The following is a 20015-nucleotide window of genomic DNA, read 5'->3' as shown; positions in this document are numbered from 1 at the left end:
TGGGCATGGTGGATCACTCCTGTAATCCCAACACTTTAGGAGGCCAAGATGGGTGGATCACCTGAGGTCAGGAGTTTGAGACCAGCCTGGCTAACATGGTGAAACCCCGTCCCTACTAAAAAATAAAAAAAATGTAGCTGGGCGTGGTGGCAAGCGCCTGTAATCCCAGCTACTCAGGAGGCTGAGGCAGGAGAATCGCTTGAACCCGGGAGGCGGAGGTGGCAGTGAGTCGAGATCGCGCCACTGCACTCCAGCCTGGGTGACACAGTGAGACTCCGTTTAAAAAAAAAAAAAAGAAACTTCAGTAGATTACAGAATTCCACATAGCTGTAGTGTTTGGGTTTTGCATTTTGTTATATTTGGTTTATTATTTTCTTTTAATGCATCTCTTTCTGAAATATACAGTGTTGTAGAGCCATTATGGAATAGTAGAAAGAGGCAAGGGCTTTGGCATCAGCCAGAACTTTATTAAATCCAGCTTGTTTGTACTTGAGTCGATGAAACTACTTAACACTTGGCCTGGTACATTATAGGAACTCAATAAATGATAGATACTATCCTTTCTTTTGAGAACATTTCCTATGGGTCAGTTATTATGACACTATCATTTCAATTCAGTGAAGCAGGATCACCTTATCAGCTTGAACTTTTTTTTAAGATGGAGTTTTGCTCTTGTTGCCCAGGCTTGAGTGCAGTGGCATGATCACTCACTGCAACTTATGCCTCCCGGGTTCCAGTGATTCTCCTGCCTCAGCCTCCTAAATAGCTGGATTACAGGCATGCACCACCACGCCCAGCTAACTTTGTATTTTTGGTAGAGACAGGGTTTCACCGTGTTGGTCAGGCTGGTCTCGAACTCCTGACCTCAGGTGATCCACCTGCCTCAACCTCCCAAAGTGCTGGGATTGCAGGCATGAGCTACTGCACCCAGCCAGCTTGAACTTTCTTTTACCTTAATCATGTGATGCCAAGAGTTTGTGTTAAAGGCATTTTTTAAAGATAGATAACTCTAAAGTAGGCACATTATTTATATCAGAAAAAGACTTTTTTTCCAGAATAACATTAATTCATTATGTTTACCATTTTACTGTTGATAGAACTCTAGACATAAAAATTTTTACAAAATGCATTTAAATATTTACAAAATGCATTTTAATGTTATTTTTAAAGTATGGATTAGAGTATTAATATATTAATTATTAGGGATTTTTTCCCTCTATTGCTGTATTCCCAGTACCTAGAAGAGTGCCTAGTATATTTAATACTTTTTAAAATAATAGAATAGAATCATGTTTCCAGCCTAGGTTTGAACCTCTCCATCACCATTTTCTAGTCTCTGATCCTCAGTTTTCTCATCTGTATAATGGGGTTAGTAGTAGACCACATTTCATAGGTTGTTGTAATGTTTTCTTGAAAAAAAAAAAAAGTATTTAAAGCACCAAGCATAGTAGCTCTTATACAGTGCCTGCTAAATAAATGTTTGTTGTTACTACTGGTAAGTTCCTGCATGAAGATTTAACTTTCATATGAAACTTTGATTATGAATCATTTTGATGAGCATGATTAAATCTGTATAACATCAAGGAACAAGCAAGTCCTAAAACCATTACTGATATTTCTACTTTCGTTTTCTCTATTATAAAATCAGTGTTCTTAGCTTACCACTGCAGAGAAGTTCTGTGCCATCAGGAACTAATTTTAAAGCCCAAGTGGCTTCATGCATGGATTATCTTCTCTTCCTTCCTCAAGATATACATGAGAGATGTTCTTCAGGGACTGCTGAGACACCATGACCATTTGATCTGATCCTTAAGCTTAACATTAAATCTATTTATGGATAAGTTTATAAACACTGAATTGTATAGTCACCAGGGAAGACAAAAGACGGCTATACATAACTTAAGTAGTAGAATCAGAGTTTCACAGTTCAGAATCCTATAACTAATTTTAAAACAGAGTAAAGGGACTTACTCTTCCAGCCAAGATGGGATAAGATAGACCAGCTTTATCCTCTTCCACTTGAAGCAACAAAATATTTGAAATAATTTTGACACTGCACATCAGGTAATGAAGGACAGTGATCTCTGAGAGATGGAAAACAAATGAGACAAGCCCTACAATTACTCTAGGATATTGCCTTGAGAGAGTTTCCAGGATATAGCACAGGGAGAAACCCAAGCAGAGTTCAAGTGATTCTGTGAGTTGTGAAGAGTCCTAGGGAGTTGAGAGTCCTAGGAGACCGAGGCAGCTAGAGTTTCTAGAATGGTCTACTGAAAATAAGAAAGCCATAGAGGGAAAAACTCCAGAGGCCTGCAAAAGGTCCCCTTTGAATACTCAGCTGAGTACAAATCAGCACACATGTATATGAGAAAACTACATGAGACTGGATAAGATACTGTCCAAAAGGCTTAGAGATTACAGTGGCCAGCACTCACACAGAGAAGTATTAATATTGTACCTGTTCCCATCAGCCATACTGGAGCATTCAAGATTTACAGACATTTAATAGAGTACACAGAGAAGGGTCTTACCTCAATAATGGAGAATAATTTGCCTTAGACTAAACACTAGTGCTCTAGTCCCACGTAACAAATCTTAAAAGTAAGACCTAAAAACTTCAGATTGTCTCCAGGTTTCTTAACTACATCCCAGAACACAGTTCAGGAATATTTATAGCAATCCATAGTTATGTAGAACCCACCAAGGTAAAATTCACCATGTCTAGCATCCAAAAAAAATTACAGCCATGCAAAGCAGCAAGAAAATAGGACCCACAGTGAGGAGATAAATCAGCCAACAATGACCAACCCTGAAGTGACACAGAAACAGGGACGTTAAAATAGAGATAATACCAGTTTGGGAAAATTACTTAAGCTAAACTTTTACACAGTTTATATTCTTTACTTATATGTGTTATGCTTCAATACAGTTTTATTATTTAAAAAAATCAAAACTGTGTAAAAAGCTAAGTAGAAATAGGAAGATATTTTAAAATACCCAAATCTGTCTTCTAAAGACAGATACTATAATGTGTGATGTGAAGATGCATACTGGATAGGATTAATGCATATTAGATGTTGCAGAAGGAAAGGGAAATTGAAGATACAACAATAGCAGCTATCCAAAATGAAACAGAAAATTTTTAAAATAGAAGAGCATCAGTGATACAAATCTAAGCAACTAAATATAAGCGTAATTGGAATCCCCCAAAAGGTGGGGGATTTGAAAAAATGGCCAAAAACTTTCCAATTTAATTAAAGCTTTAAACTCACAAATTCAAAGAAGCCCAACAAACCCCAAACAAAAGAAACATCAAGAAAATTACACCAAGGAACATCAAATCAAACTTCTAAAACTAGTGATAAAATCTTAAAAGCTCCCAGAAATTGTAAAGACACCTTAAAGTACTGAAGGAAAAAGTCACCTAGAATTTTATACCCAGCCAAAATGTCTTTCAAAAATGAAGATGAAATCGATTTTCTTCAGATGTGTAAAAGCTGAAATAATTCAATATTAGCAAGCTTGTATTATAAGAAATGTTAAGGTGGAAGTGCTTTAGCCAGTTAGAAATATGGCTCTACACAAAGGAATGAAGAATACTAGAAGTGATAACTATACAGCTAAAAAGATTTTCTCTTGTTGTTTAAACTCTTTAAAGATAATTTACCATTGTTTCAGGTTGAATTATGTCAACCTAAAACAGATATCTTGGAGTTCTAACTCTAAAGATGTGACTTTATTTGAAGATAGGAGCTTTACAGAGGTAATCAAATTAAACAGGGGTGATTACAGTGGCCCCTAGTCCAATAAGACTCTGGTATCCTTATAAAAAGGAGAAATTTAACTCAGAAACAAGCACACAGGGAGAACGTCACATGAAGATGAGCACAGAGATTGGAGAGATGCATCTATAAACCAAAGACCACCAAAGATTGCCAGCAAACCACTAGAGGCAAGGCAAGAGGCATTGATTAGATTCTCCCTCACAGCCCTCAAAAGGAAGAAATCTTCCCACAATCTTGACCTCAGACTTCTAAGCCTCCAAAACTATGAGAAAATTTATATTGTTTAAGCCACCTAGTTCATGGCACTTTGTTACAACAGCACTAGCAAACTAATACAACAACTTAAGCAAAAATAATGATATAGAGTGGGGTTTTTAATATAGATAAAATGAAAATTTATGACAGTAGCATAAAGGGTGACATGAGAGAATCAGAAATATACTTGGCCCTCCATATACTTGGATTCCACATCTGTGGATGCAGTCAACCACAGATCAAAAATATTTGCGGCAGGGCATGGTGGCTTACACCTGTAATATCCCAGCACTTTGGGAGGCCAATGCAGAAGGACTGCTTGAGCCCAGAAGCTTGACGCCAGCCTATGCAACACAGCAAGACCCCATCTCTACAAAAAATAAAAAAGTTAGCCATGCATGGTGCACTTGTAGTCCCAGCTGCTCAGGAGACAGATGGGAGGATCGCTTGAGCCCTGGAGGTTGAGGCTGCAGTTATCCAAGATTGTGCCACTGCACTCCAGCCTGGGCCACAGAGGGAGACCCTGTCTCAATAAATAAAAATAACAATACAACAATAAAAATAATATAGCATAACAACTATTTACATAACATTACATTGCATTACGTATTGTAAGTAATCTAGAGATGACTTAAAATATATGGGAAGATATGCATAGGGTGTATGCAAATAATACCATTTTATATAAAGGACTTGAACGTGGATTTGGGTATGTACAGTGGTTCCTGGAACCAGTCCACTGTGATAATATTAGTACTTTGAGGTTCTTGTACATTAAGTGCTATAATATCACTTGAAGGTAGACTGATAAGTTAAAGCAACTGCTGAAATAAAAGAGTTATACCTAATCAGCCAACAAGGCTAATAAGATCAAAAAATTTAGTTAATTCAAAAGATGAAGGAAGAGGGGGAAGGGAACAACAATCAAGTGAGACAAGTAGAAAATAAATAGCAAGATTATAGATTTAAAACCTAATCACATCAATCAACACATTAAATAGAAATGGCCTAAATGCCCCAATTGAAAGGCAGAGACTGGCAGATTGGGGGAAAAAAGCCAAGACCCAAATATATGTTGCCCATAAGAAATGTACTTCAATTATTAAGACACAAATAGAGTGAAAGCAATAAGATGGAGAAAAGAAAGCTGGCATGGCTACATTAAAATTAGGCAAAGTATATTTCAGAGCAAAGAATATGATCAGGGATAAAAATGACCATTCCATAATGATTAAAGGGTCAGTTCATCAAGAGTACATAACAATCCTAAACCAAACTTGGTCTATGCACCTAATAACAAAGCTTCCAAATATGTAAACCAAAAACCGATAAACTGTCAAGGAAATATAAACATTGATAAAATTATAGAGATTTCAGCACCCCTCTAAATAATTCCTAGAACAGGTATACTGAACACTTGGCGAAGAATTCACAATGGAAATTAGAACTTTTTTGAAATAAAAATACAAGATATCAAAATGCATAAATGTCACTAAAGTCACAAAAGTAGTACTTAGGGGAAAATTATAGCACTAAACACCTTTATTAGGTAACTGTCTCAAAGCAATGACATCAACTTTTCAACTAGAAGAAAAAAGAAGAGCATTAAATCCAAAGTACAAGAAAGGAAATAATGATCAGAGCAGAAATCAAATGAAATAGAAAACTTTCAGAAAAATAGGGAAAATTAATGAAAGCAAAAGCTAGTTCTTTCAGTAGATGAATAAAATTTATAAACTCTAGCCTACTGATCAGAAGTAAAGAGAAAAAGGTAACATCATGACAGATTTTACCAACATTAAAAGGATAAGAAAATATTTTGAACAACTTTATGCCAATAAATTCGACAATTCAAATGGACCAATTCCTTGAAAGACATAACCACCAAAGCTTATTCATGAAGAAACAGATAAGATGAATGGCCCTAAATCTATTGAAGAAATTATGAATTGGCAGTTTAAAACCTTCCCACAAAGAAAATTCCAGGCACTAATGCCTGCATGTTAAAATTTACCAAATATTTACAGAAGAAATAATACCAATTATATATATTCTCTTCCATAAAATTGAAATGGATGGAATACTTCCCAACTCATTCTATGAGGCCATTACTCTGGTATCAAAATCAGACAAATGTTATAAAACAAAACTACAGATCCATATCCCTTATGAATATAGATATAGATGTTCTATACAAAATTTTAGCAAATTGAATCCAACAAGGTATTTTAAAAGGATAATATATAATGGCCAAGTTTGGTTTATCTCAGGAATGCAAGATTGGTTTAAAATTCAAAAACAATCTATCGTATGAACTCAAAAAGAAAAAGTCATTTGATCATTTCAGTAGGCACAGAAAAGGCATTTGACAAAGCTTTGACAAAATTCAACATCTGGACTTTCCTGATTTAAAAAAAAAAAAAAAACTCAGAATTTAAGGGAATTTCTTGAACCTGATAAAGGGTATCTGAAAAATCTCCAGCTAACATCATCCTTAATGGTGAAAGAAAAATGCTTTTCTCACAAGAACAAGATAAGGATGTTTACTCTTACAGCTTCTATTTAGCATTTGTACTAGAGGTTCTAACAATTCAGTAAAGCAAGAAAAAGCAATAAACAGCATGCACATTGGAAAGAAGTAAAACTGTATTCACAGGTGTCATCGATCATCTATTTGATTGTTCTGTGAATTTCTTCAAAGAAGCTCCTAAAACTAACAAATGAGTTTAGCAAGGTTGCAAGAGACAAGATCAATATACAGAAATTTGTGTGTATATACTAGCAGCAACCAATCAGAAATTTTAATTAAAAACAGTACCATACTCTGGCATCAAAAATATGAAATGTTTATTTCATATGTGAGCATATATGAAATATGTAGCTCATAAATCTGACAAAAGTAGAAAAATCCACATGCTGCAAACCACAAATTAGGAGAAAGTAAAGATGACCTAAGCTGGGTGCAGTGGCTCACACCTGTAACCGCAGCATTTTGGGAGGCCTAGGCAAGTGGATTGTTGGAGTCCAAAAGTTCGAGACCATCCTGGGCAATGTGGCAAAAATCTGTCTCTACAAAAAAAATAGAAAAATTAGCCAGATGTGGTGGCACTCGCCTGTGGTCCCAGCTACTCAGGAGCCTGAGGTGGGAAGATTGCTTGAGCCCAGAGGGTGGAGGTTGCAGTGAGCTAAGATCACACCACTGTACTCCAGCCTAGGTGACAGAGTGAGACCCTGTCTGTATAGAGTCAGTGCAGTCCTCATCAAAACTCTTGTGAGCTTTTTTGTAGAAACTGAAAAACTTACTCTAAAATCTGTGTGGAAATTCAAAGGACCTAGAATAATAGCTCAAAACAACTTTGAAGAAGGACAGTGTTGGAGAGTAACACTACCTGATTTCAAAATTATAAAGCTACAGTATTCAAGACAGCGTGGTATTGATGTTCAAGAATATCAGTGAAATATAATAGATGGTTCACAAATAGGCCCAAACTTACATACGTGATTTTTGCCCAAGATGGAAAGCATAGTCTTTTCCACAATGGTGTTGAAACAAAGGGGTATCCATATACAAAAGAAGAAACTTCAGACCATACCACACTCCATATAAAAAAAATGACCTTGGCTGGGTGTGGTGGATCATGCCTGTAATCCCAGCACTTTGGGAGGCCAAGGTGGGCGGATCACAAGATCAGGAGTTCGAGACCAGCCTGGCCAATATGGTGAAACCCTGTCTCTACAAAAAATACAAAAATTAGCCAGGCATGGTGGTGCATGCCTGTAGTCCCAGCTACTCAGGAGTCTGAGGCAGGAGAATCACTTGAACCCAGGAGGCGGAGGTTGCGGTGAGCCAAGATCACGCTACTGCACTCCAGTCTGGGCAACAGAGTGAGACTCCATCTCAAAAAAAAACAAAAAACAAAAAAAACTCAAAATGTATCATAGACCTAAATGAAAAAGCCATAAACTATAAAACTACTAAAGGAAAACATTTTGAAAAAAAGTCTTTATGACCTTGGGATAGGAAAACACTTTTTAGACCTGACTTTGAAAGCAACATCTAAGAAAGAACAAATTGATAAATTAGTCTTCATCAAAATTAAAGACTTCAGCTCTTCAAAGGACACTGTTAAAAGAATGAAAAGATAAGGCACATGATACTGAGAAAATATTTTCAAGTCATATATCATAAAGGACTTGCATCAAGAATAAATAAAGAACTCTCAAAACCCAGAAAGAAAATACTTAAAACTTTTAAAGCAACCCAATTATTTTTAAATGGGCAAAATATTTGAACAGACACTTTAACATAGAAGATATCTGGATGGCAAATAAGTCCAGGAAAAGATGATAAACGTCACTAACTCATTAGGAAAATGCAGATTAAAACTGAAATACCACTACACATCTATTACAATTACTAAAATGAAATAGACTAGCTATACCAAGAGTTGATAAGGATTTGGAGGAACTGGAACTCTCACATACTCCTGGTGGGAACATGAAACTACATAACCACTTTTGAAATCAGTTGGGAGTTATTTAAAAATTAAACCTACTACACCACCTACTGCATGATCTAGCCACCCAAGATATTTCCCCAAGACAAATTAAAGAATGTTGATTCAAACACATGTATGGGAATACTCACAGCAGCTTGAAATGTAATAACCAAAAACTAGAAACAACCCAGATATCCATAAACAGGTGTATATGGATAAACCAACTGTGGTACATCCTTGATACAATGGGATACCATTCTGCAATTTAAAAAGGAATAAACTATTAATACCTGCAAGAAAAATCTCAAAATGATTATTTATATAAAATTCTAGGAAATACAAACTTCAATGGTTGCCTGCTGGCAGGGGAAGAGAAGGAAGGGACTATAAAGGGGAATAAGGAAAATTATGGGGTGTTGGATCTGTTCATTAATTCGACCATGCCAGTGGTTTCATGAGTGTAAAAATACATCACAACTTATCAGACTTATGCTTTTTGTCACTTATACATCAATAAAGCTGCCTTTAAGAAAAAGGGAAGAAGAAAAGCATCTTTTTTTCAGGTACTAGAACATTGCATATCACTTTTCCTAATAAACAGTCCAGATGACTATGTGGCCGGCTTGTATATACACTAACATGAGTGAGGGATTAAGGTATTAGATCATATCTTTGTTAATAACTATTGGTATATGATAGAGTTATTTTTGTCTAATTTTAAAATTGCTTTCTTATTCTGATTCATTTCCATAGTTTTAAGATTTAGCAAATTATATACTGTTATTCATTCCTCTGTTGTATTGTTTCCCATGGTCATTTGTCTAACTAAATCTAGTTTGTTCCAAACTAGGGATTAACTTTTTAGTAGAATAAAAGTAATGTTGAGGGTTACTTTTTAAATGGTTAAAGTTAACAGTTTCAAAGAACTAAAGTTTTGGAATCATTCTGCTGGTACAAATTTTATAATGCCTCTTTCATTATCCTCTTTATTTGATTCATCTTTATTTCATGGTATTTCTTGTTTAGCGTTTTTATATTAGTTTGTTTTTGGTAACTGTAAATGTTAAAGTGAATGTAAATAGAAATGTCATTCCTGTAAACTCCTACCCAAATTAAAATTCATGTAAGTCCCAACCCAAAATACACAAATTATTTCCCATTTTAAATTGTTAGGCAAAAAATATATATTTAAATGATGATTAGCAGGTCTTTGGACTTAATTACTTTGAGATTTTTGTAAAAGTTGTGGTTGAATACATCTGTTCAAGTTTAATAATTTAAAAGGAAAAATGTATAATCAATGCTGGAATTACTATGATATGTGAAATGGTTTGCTGAAAAGTCTGTGTATTAAAGTGGAAATAATCTTGAAGTTCTTAATATGCCTTGTTTTCTGTTTCTGCAGAGTGTCTATAAATGTGATTTCCTGAACTTACAGCTTCAGCAACCACTCCAGCTTGCACAGGATGCTATAGATGCTTTTTTGAAGCAGCTGAAAAACCCTATTGATTCTCTTCCTGGAGAGCTTTTCCATGTGGTTGTTTTCTCTCTCCTTCTTTCTTATTTTCCATCTCCTTACCAGCGATGGATTTGCTGCAAGAAAGCCCATGAACTGTTAGTGTTAAATGGTTTATTACTAATCATCACACCTGATTCCTCCCATCAGAACCGTCATGCTATGATGATGAAAAGCTGGAAGATTGCTATAGAGTCCCTGGGCTTTAAACGCTTCAAGTACTCAAAATTTTCACATATGCATCTGATGGCATTTAGGAAAATCTCTCTAAAAACCACAAGTGACTTGGTTAGTAGGAACTACCCAGGAATGTTATATATTCCTCAAGATTTCAACAGTATAGAAGATGAGGAATATTCTAACCCTTCCTGCTATGTTCGATCAGATATAGAAGATGAACAACTAGCATATGGTTTCACAGAACTCCCTGATGCGCCATATGACTCAGATTCTGGAGAAAGTCAAGCCAGCTCTATTCCTTTCTATGAGCTAGAAGACCCCATATTACTTTTAAGTTAATATAGAAGCAAAAAGGCCCTTTCAGTCCAGGCTCCTAAACTAATTGCTTACACCAATTGGAAATACTAACATGAACTCAGTACTGAAAACCTGGTTTGCATAAAAGAAATGCAGAGGTTTACAGAGTTTGCTATTTTTTTCTACTTCTCAATTTTAAAATTTATTCTTATATAGAAAGCTTAAAGTTTCATGCAGAGTGACTCATGTCATAGCAGAAACTACTGTTACTTTAGCATTTAGCACTATCATAGAAAGGTACCTTTTTCTCTTTAGTGCTATTGTGAAAACAAGCATAATTTGCTATATGTTTTCCTTTTCAACTTTTCAGTGTTGACTATAAACCATTGAATGGAAAACTTTAAGATGTAGAAAGCTGTAGATTGCACTTTGATGACTCACAAGTTAAATGTGATACAGAAAAATAGATCGGTTAGTTGTTTTGTGATGCACTTATCTTTTTCTTTTTTCTAACTAAAATTGTGATGTTACAGAAAGTCATTTTATGTTCCTTTTTTGTCTGATGATCCAATATTTACTGAATCTTTTGTAATTGGTGATAATTCTTTTTCTTTCTTCCTTATATTAAAAGCTCATTTGACAGCATCAGACATTGGGGGAGAGATGTCCCCCAAAGTGTGTATTCTAATTTTATTAGCCCTATCCAATAAACACCATTGCCAAAGTAGTATTTTCATAACTTTCTTGTTGATTTGGGCCTTGGTGTGAAGTATATTTACCTGAGAGTTCACTTTTACTTTTCTTAAACTTAGGCTTCATTTACAAAATGTTTTATTTAAGCAAGGAACAATGTAATACTCAATAATGACCTAAAACACCTTTTTGAAAGGGTTTGCACTTGGAAGAGAGTTTATGTTCTGTTGAAACCAACTTTGATAGGGTCCTCACCCTTCCGTTAAGGAGGTGCCGCACTACAAGTTTCAAATTATATGGAAAAACCTAAAATTAACCCTCTGTTGGTGATCTCATAAAATGGTTTTGACCTTTTGGTATCTTAATTTCTATCTAAACTTTATCAGAAAATTTTCTTTGAATATATCAATTAGTTGGCTGTGGGAATTTTCCCTTTCCACATTAATAAATGCCTTTCTGTGTTTCTGAATCAGAAGCAAATGATTAGGGAAAAATGTATGTCCAAACAAGACAAGATTAGTTTAAACAATTAAGAACATTTAGTCCACATTGTCTTGTCAGCCAGCAATTGTCATGGAAGCTATCATTTTTAAGAGTGCCACTGTGTGGATTTTTTTTTCAAGTGGTTATTACATTAAAATTACCTCATACTGAGGTTTTTGCACTGAAATATCACAGTTTCAGATTTCATGGTTAATGTTGTGCGTATGTTTGTATGTTTTTAAAGGAAACTTGCATTTTCAATAGTTGATCCTAAATTTCATAAACTGCACTTCTTTACTCTGGTAAAGCTGATGTTTTTGTGCTTATTGTGAATTGCCGTAGTACCTTTGAATGTCAAACTTTATTTAGAAATATAAAACTTATCCTTTATGATATAAATGGTTGAGTGTATGTACCCAGTATTTCTAATTAAATTTCACATGCTAAATTAATGAAAGTAACAAGATTGTAATTTTTAGAAGTCAGTTGATTAAATGCAATAAATATTGGTTGCTCAAATATGCCACAAGTAACTCGAAATTTTTCATTTACTTTCAACAGCATAAGATTCTTTAATATTTAGGATTGACTGTTCTTTCCAGTTAAGCACTAAAGGATTATGTCTTGTAGCTTCCCCAAGAGAAGGGGAAGAAAAAAAAAAAGCACTGTGTTAAGGATAATACAGAACTATTTTGAACTATTTTGGTAGTACCTTTTACCATACTGTTTGCTTTTTGATTTGGGTAAATATCTTAAGAACAAAGAAAACAATACACCAAATGAAAATGCTTTGAAAGTAAATGAAAACAGCGCTTTTGAAAGGCTGGTATAGTATGACCCTGGAGTCAGCCTTTGTGTTACAGCGAAAATGTTGGTGCTATAAATTCTGATTGTTTACAGATGTTGATTCTGCTTATGCTCCAAAGTGTGCATGATGTATTTTACGTAGTACTCTGAGGAAGTCTCTTTATAAAACCTACTACCACTTAGTATAAATTTGTTTGAATTTATATCATTTGTTACTGTAAATTCAGCTTATTCAAATTAGGTTAGCACAGATTTAAACTGATACACATTCCACCAAAGCCAATTCAGTGTATAAGTATTGAAGTATAAGCAGTCATTGCAGCTTGATGCCAGATCATGTATGTAATAACAAGTGGAAGTTAATAGGGCCTTCTAATACTGTATGGGTACTCCTAAGAATTATTTCATTTTGGATATAAAGAAGTTATGAGGCCTCCTGTCACATTCACAGCTGGTTCTCCAAAATAATTTGGTTGTTTCAAAAACAAATGGTAATCATTTGGTTGGATTCTTCAGTATCATGAGTAGATCATGTGGTTTTACCATAGTTGCCAAGTGGTGGGAGGTAGCATACCTGAAAATGTACGTGTGTGTTTGTTGTATTTTTTCACATTTTGTGAACAAAGCACATTTATTAAAAATTTTAAATTTTCTAGTATTCTTTGTCTGTTACTTATAAACCGAAAGTTCTGTGGTCTTTGATGTATCTCACTAAGTGATTTCAGCACTGGGAAGCAATTTAGAACTTGAGTGACTTGTACAATTTTCCCACTGGGTTTCATTTTTGTTAAATCCCTTAATGTCATAAATTTATTCACTGAGATCCAGAGAACTCAGGTGACTTCCCATTGTCATGTTTTGTCATGTTTATGGCAGAAGCAGGGCAACAGCATAAATTCTACTTTATTGTATGTCAACCATATCATATTCTTTTTTTTTTTTAAGTAAGCTACATAATTTATCAGTTCTTTCAGGACAGCAGATGTCTTTCTCATGATATGAAAGGTTTTTTGTTGTTGTTGTTTATTAAACAAATGTTTGAATTCTGCCATGTGCTATATGCTGGGAAAGCAGCAAGGATTGGAGTGATCATTGTCCCCTGCTCTCATGGAGCTTGTGACCTAAGAGTGAAGACAAGCATGCTACATGTACTTAGTATCTGTATCCAAAAATGATTACCTGCTGATGCTACAGTTTTGCCCCTGCTTAAAATCCTTAATTCACAGAAGTAGAACAGGAAATAAGAAAAGCTTTAAACACAAAACTAGCAAATTACACATTGTGGATAAGAGAGATGTATTGTTCATTCCTCTAGAAAAGTATAACCTAAATATAAATTCTGATGTAAAAGCAGAAAAAAAAAATGGATTCAAGCTTTTTGTTCCGTTTTCCCACACTTTCTGAGCACTATGCAGCAATGCTATTCCTCTGCAAGAGTCCACACACTAGGTCAGCAGAAATGTAAATCAAAGATTTGGTTCCTTCTTGGTTTTGTAAATTGCTTGTTAAATGATAACAAAGGTAGAAAACAAATTCTTTGTTACAAAAAAAAAAAAACCCATAATACAAACATTTACTACAAGGAATGTTTGTATTATAATAACTTTATTCTTAAAAAATACTGAATTGCCATAACCATGATAGTATGATAATTCATGTTAAAGTCATATCCATGAGCTACTGTGAATGCAAAGCTCCCGAAGTATATTAGTGGTGGCCTATATATATACACACTACAAAACCCAGTGAACAAGCAGGCTACAATAGCTAACAATTTAAAGATCTCTAAATGCGTAAAAGGAGATACGCTGGTTTTTCTAAACCCTGTTTTTCTCTTGTCAGAGAAATGGAAATCTCAACAATTGGAAAGCCTTTTAAATGTACCTTTAACTTTGGTTTGTATGCTTTTTTCTAAATTTGTTTCAGAATCTCAGTAGTTTTCTGGGTGGCTCATGCCTGTAATCCCAACAGTTTGGGAGGCCGAGGTGGGTGGATTGCTTGAGGTCAAGAGTTCGAGATCAGCTTAGCCAACATGATGAAACTCCATGTCTACTAAAAATACAAAACGTAGCCAGGCATGGCAGCATGTGACTGTAATCCCAGCTACTCAGGAAGCTGAGGCACAAGAATCACATGAACCTGGAAGGCGGAGGTTGCAGTGAGCTGAGATCACACCACTGCACTCCAGCCTGGGTGACAGCTAGGTCTCAAAAAAGGAAAATAACCATCTCAGTAGTTTCTAAATTAGTATGCATCTATTTTTTTAAATGAGAATCTTGTTACATATGGCACTATAGAGTATGAACTTTTAGTAATTATGAGTTAAGCAGTTCAACTTATTTTGAATTTTATTTTCAACCATAACACCTTTGCTAAGTTATGAGAAAGCTAGTCTGCTTTTTGTGATAGTATAAAATATTTATTGTCAATGGTTGTTTTTAGTAATCATAAATGATGGCTAAAACTATTTTGCGTCATAAATTTTTAAGTTTAGGCCCATCAGTAGTATCAAAGATGGTACTTCTTTCTATGGTTTTTAAGTTAAAGGAAAACTACAAAAAATTAGACCATAGGCATTGACTGCAGAATTGTTTCTTGAATTTGTCATTAATAATTTGAAAGCTGTAAAACAAATCTATTGTTGGATTGGAATGCCCATGTAAACCATAAAAATGGCAGGGAGCATTACCCCAAAAAAAGGAAACAGTATTTTCTAGATCCAGCCCTGTTTGCAACTCTTTAGAAAGAAAATGCGAGAAAATATACTTGCATCCTTTTATTGCATATATCCAAGTAAACTATTCAGTAGTGTCCTGATGACAGTATTTCTTCTGTAGCCCTTTGAACTGGTGTGGGAAATCAGCTACTGAGAAGAATATGATTTGTGGTCACAGATACTCTATGTGAAGCTATAATAGAATCCACATTTAAGTTGTTTACATTTACATTCATCCCTAGCCCTACAAATCCTTTTTACAGTTAGCTAATGCCACTCTAGCTATGCCTGTTGTCTTCTACAAGGAAAAAGAATACGAACATGACCATGGCCAATATTAATTTCCTTCTCCCTTAAACTCTTGTTCTATAATGCATCTCTGGATAAAAGAGTTTTTGCATTGACAGGCTAAAACATGAAAGAATAATGAAGTCAGGAAAAAATGGTTTCCAAATTGCCACACATATTTTCAAGAGAAATCCAAGCAATAACATGTTTCCTAAAGCTAGGCATGGATGAAACATTCCTTGGAAATAAATGGGTGATTACTGGAAGAAGGAAAAATCTTTGAGACTGTCTGCAAGAAGAAAGATGCTTAAGACAGAAAGAGGGCCTAACAGCTTAACTAACTGTATAATGAGCTTTATATTCTCTGGCTCCACTGAATCATTACCACGGATTAAAGTACTGGAGTACAGTGTGTTGGAAGTAGAACAGGGACTTGGGAATTTGGAAGTAAGAAGACATATTTTGATAGGAAAGTGGAATGGTCTGGAGCTTGTGACCAGAAAAGGTGAGGGCAGGTGGGGGGAGGGGAGGGCAGTGGGGAAGACCCTGTGGGCCTAGGGAATGGTGCCAGTTGGAATGAAGAGATACAGAATGGGAGTCAGGATGTCACAAACCATCCCTTTAGTCTTACGGTTAAATGAACTGCTAACATCAATTCTATAACTGAGAAAGTTCCAACAAATTATTTATAATAAAATGAACAGGCTGGGTGTGGTAGCTCACACCTGTAATCCCAGCACTTTGAGATGCCAAGGTAGGCGGATCGCTTGAGCCCAGGAGTTCAAGACCAGCCTGGCAATATAGTGAGACATCATCTGTACACAAAAATTTTAAAAATCAGCCAGGCGCAGTGGCACGCACTTGTAGTCCTCGCTACTCGGGAGGCTGAGGCACAAAGATCATCTGAGCCTGGGAGGCGGAGGTTGCAGTGAGCCAAGATTAGACTAACGGACTCCAGCCTGGGCAACAGACTAAGAGCTTGTCTGAGAAAAAAAGAAAGACAAACATTTTCCTCCCTAAAATTTATCAAATTTTAACATCACGCTGTAGAAGATAGTATTATAAGTAAATATAGGTTAATAGTAATACTTCTGTGAGATACTGTGTAATACGTATTCCCACAGAATGTGAAGCATAAAATTCAAAAGCAAGCAAGCACAGCTCTTGTGACAAACCACTTTATATAGAGTATTACCTAAGACATTATGTACTTGGAGTTGTCTTGAGTAAATGAATTTTCACTGATCTAGTAGGCCTTGTGGTTCCCTTTTTATTTATTATTTTCTTTTTATTATTATACCTTAAGTTTTAGGGTACATGTGCACAACGTGCAGGTTTGTTACATATATATACATGTGCCATGTTGGTGTGCTGCATGCATTAACTCGTCATTTAACATTAGGTATATCTACTAATGCTATCCCTTCTGATGGGATGTATCTCAAAATAATAAGAGCTATTTATGACAAACCCACAGACAATATCATACTGAATGGGCAAAAACTGGAAGCATTCCCTTTGAAAACTGGCACAAGACAGGGATGCCCTCTCTCACCACTCCTATTCAACATAGTGTTGGAAGTTCTGGCCAGGGCCATTAGGCAGGAGAAAGAAAGGGTATTCAATTAGGAAAAGAGGAAGTCAAATTGTCCCTGTTTGCAGATGACATGATTGTATATCTAGAAAACCCCATCGTCTCAGCCCAAAATCTCCTTAAGCTGATAAACAACTTCAGCAAAGTCTCAGGATACAAAATCAATGTGCAAAATCACAAGCATTCTTATACACCAATAACAGACAAACAGCCAAATCATGAGTGAACTCCCATTCACAATTGCTTCAAAGAGAATAAAATACCTAGGAATCCAACTTACAAGGGATGTGAAGGACCTCTTCAAGGAGAGCTACAAACCACTGCTCAATGAAATAAAAGATACAAACAAATGGAAGAACATTCCATGCTCATGGGTAGGAAGAATCAATATTGTGAAAATGGCCATACTGCCCAAGGTAATTTATAGATTCGATGCCATCCCCATCAAGCTACCAATGACTTTCTTCACAGAATTGGAAAAAGCTACTTTAAAGTTCATATGGAACCAAAAAAGAGCCCACATTGCCAAGTCAATCCTAAGCCAAAAGAACAAGGCTGGAGGCATCATGCTACCTGACTTCAAACTATACTACAAGGCTACAGTAACCAAAACAGCATGGTACTGGTACAAAAACAGAGATATAGACTAATGGAACAGAACAGAGCCCTCAGAAATAATGCCACATATCTACAACTATCTGATCTTTGACAAACCTGACAAAGACAAGAAATGGGGAAAGGATTCCCTATTTAATAAATGGTGCTGGGAAAACTGGCTAGCCATATGTGGAAAGCTGAAACTGGATCCCTTCCTTACACCTTATACAAAAATTAATTCAAGATGGATTAAAGATTTAAATGTTAGACCTAAAACCATAAAAACTCTAGAAGAAAACCTAGGCAATACCATTTAGGACATAGGCAAGGACTTCATGTCTAAAATACCAAAAGCAATGACAACAAAAGCCAAAATTGACAAATGGGATCTAATTAAACTAAAGAGCTTCTGCACAGCAAAAGAAACTACCATCAGAGTGAACAGACTACCTACAGAATGGGAGAAAATTTTTGCAATATACTCATCTGACAAAGGGCTAATATCCAGAATCTACAAAGAACTCAAACAAATTTACAAGAAAAAAACAACCCCATCAAAAAGTGGGCGAAGGATATGAACAGACACTTCTCAAAAGAAGACATTTATGCAGCCAAAAGACACATGAGAAAATGCTCATCATCACTGGCCATCAGAGAAATGCAAATCAAAACCACAATGAGATACCATCTCACACCAGTTAGAATGGCAATCATTAAAAAGGAAACAACAGGTGCTGGAGAGGATGTGGAGAAATAGGAACACTTTTACACTGTTGGTGGGACTGTAAACTAGTTCAACCATTGTGGAAGACAGTGTGGCGATTCCTCAGGGATCTAGAACTAGAAATACCATTTGACCCAGCCATCCCATTACTGGGTATCTACCCAAAGGATTATAAAACATGCTGCTATAAAGACACATGCACACGTATGTTTATTGTGGCACTATTCACAATAGCAAAGACTTGGAACCAACCCAAATGTCCAACAATGATAGACTGGATTAAGAAAATGTGGCACATATACACCACGGAATGCTATGCAGCCATAAAAAATGATGAGTTCATGTCCTTTGTAGGGACATGGATGAAGCTGGAAACCGTCATTCTCAGCAAACTATTGAAAGGACAAAAAACCAAACACCACATATTCTCACTCATAGGTGGGAATTGAACAATGAGAACACATGGACACATGGACACAGGAAGGGGAACATCACACACTGTGGTTCCCTTTTCATAACTGTGAGGACTATTTGTGGGATAACTAGCTCAGGTTAGATGTCATTTGTGGCAATAACATAGTTAACTAGTCTACACCATTCAATCAATATTGATTCAGTAGTTGAGAATTTCTGTGCTATGGCACTGGATTAGGTACTAGAAGGAGCAGATGTCTGCTCTGCTCTTCAGGGGCTGACAGTGGAAACTTAAATACACTAGCATTAATACAAGGCAAAAAATAAAAACAAACATTACAGAAAACATTCTTGCACTGCAGCATCTGGTGGTACATATAAATGAAACCTGTTCACTTGACTTTTATGACACACTGTTCTTAACCCATCTAGAGGCAATTTACTTTAATATGGATACCCCTTATCATAAAGGGGCCAAATGTAAATGATGCGGCCCCTCCGTACCTCTCCAATCCAACTTCCCACCATTCTCTCCTTCACCTTCTGTGTTAGAATCCTAGGGGGAAACACACACACCCACACACATCATGTGACCACCTTTGCACTAGCTAGTCCCTCTGCCTAGAATTTCTTCCTCCTATATTTTATTTCCATGGCTAGTTTGTTTTTGTTATTCAAATCTCTGCTTAAATGCCACATCCTCTGGGACACCTTCCTATTACACATAATCGAAAATTGTCTCTTCACAATACCATAAAGTCTCTGCATAGCTCTAATTATCTGAAGTTTATCTTTGTCCATGTTCATCTGTATATATGGGCAAAGCCTTTTTCTATCCTGTGTCTTCAGCCTAAATAAGTACGTTGCATAAAGAAGGTGATTGAATACATATTTCCAAATGGTTAATTTTACCTTCCAAAATGCAACTGTGATGATACAGGGCCACTGCTGATGCTTAGTTTATGAATCTTTTGGGGTAGTCTAGTCCTGTTTATATTAATTAGTTTATTAATATGTTCTCATAATTAAGATATAACTCAATTTATACTTCAGGAAAGTCTAAATTGGTTTGTATAAACTGAAGCTTAGATCAATACTAAGTAACCTGGAGCCATATAATTTCTCTTCTGTGTATTCCCACACATTCATTAAAATGAATTATATCTA

At 35.8% G+C, this 20015-nt stretch overlaps 1 protein-coding gene across 1 annotated transcript in view; it reads left to right on the top strand.

The window, feature by feature from the left end:
* The window catches only part of BMT2 (base methyltransferase of 25S rRNA 2 homolog), a 119304-nt gene extending 106131 nt beyond the window's left edge, over positions 1 to 13173 (top strand). The window contains exon 5 of the mRNA XM_009454218.4: positions 9945 to 13173. Within this exon, the coding sequence (XP_009452493.2) occupies positions 9945 to 10574 (630 nt within the window). The 3' untranslated portion in view covers positions 10575 to 13173. The remainder of the gene's footprint in view (positions 1 to 9944) is intronic.
* Positions 13174 to 20015: the final 6842 nt, after the last annotated feature.

The sequence above is a fragment of the Pan troglodytes genome, chromosome 6 (assembly GCF_028858775.2).
Source record: "Pan troglodytes isolate AG18354 chromosome 6, NHGRI_mPanTro3-v2.0_pri, whole genome shotgun sequence".
NCBI lineage: Eukaryota > Metazoa > Chordata > Mammalia > Primates > Hominidae > Pan > Pan troglodytes.
This window is presented reverse-complemented; position numbering and strand designations above follow the sequence as displayed.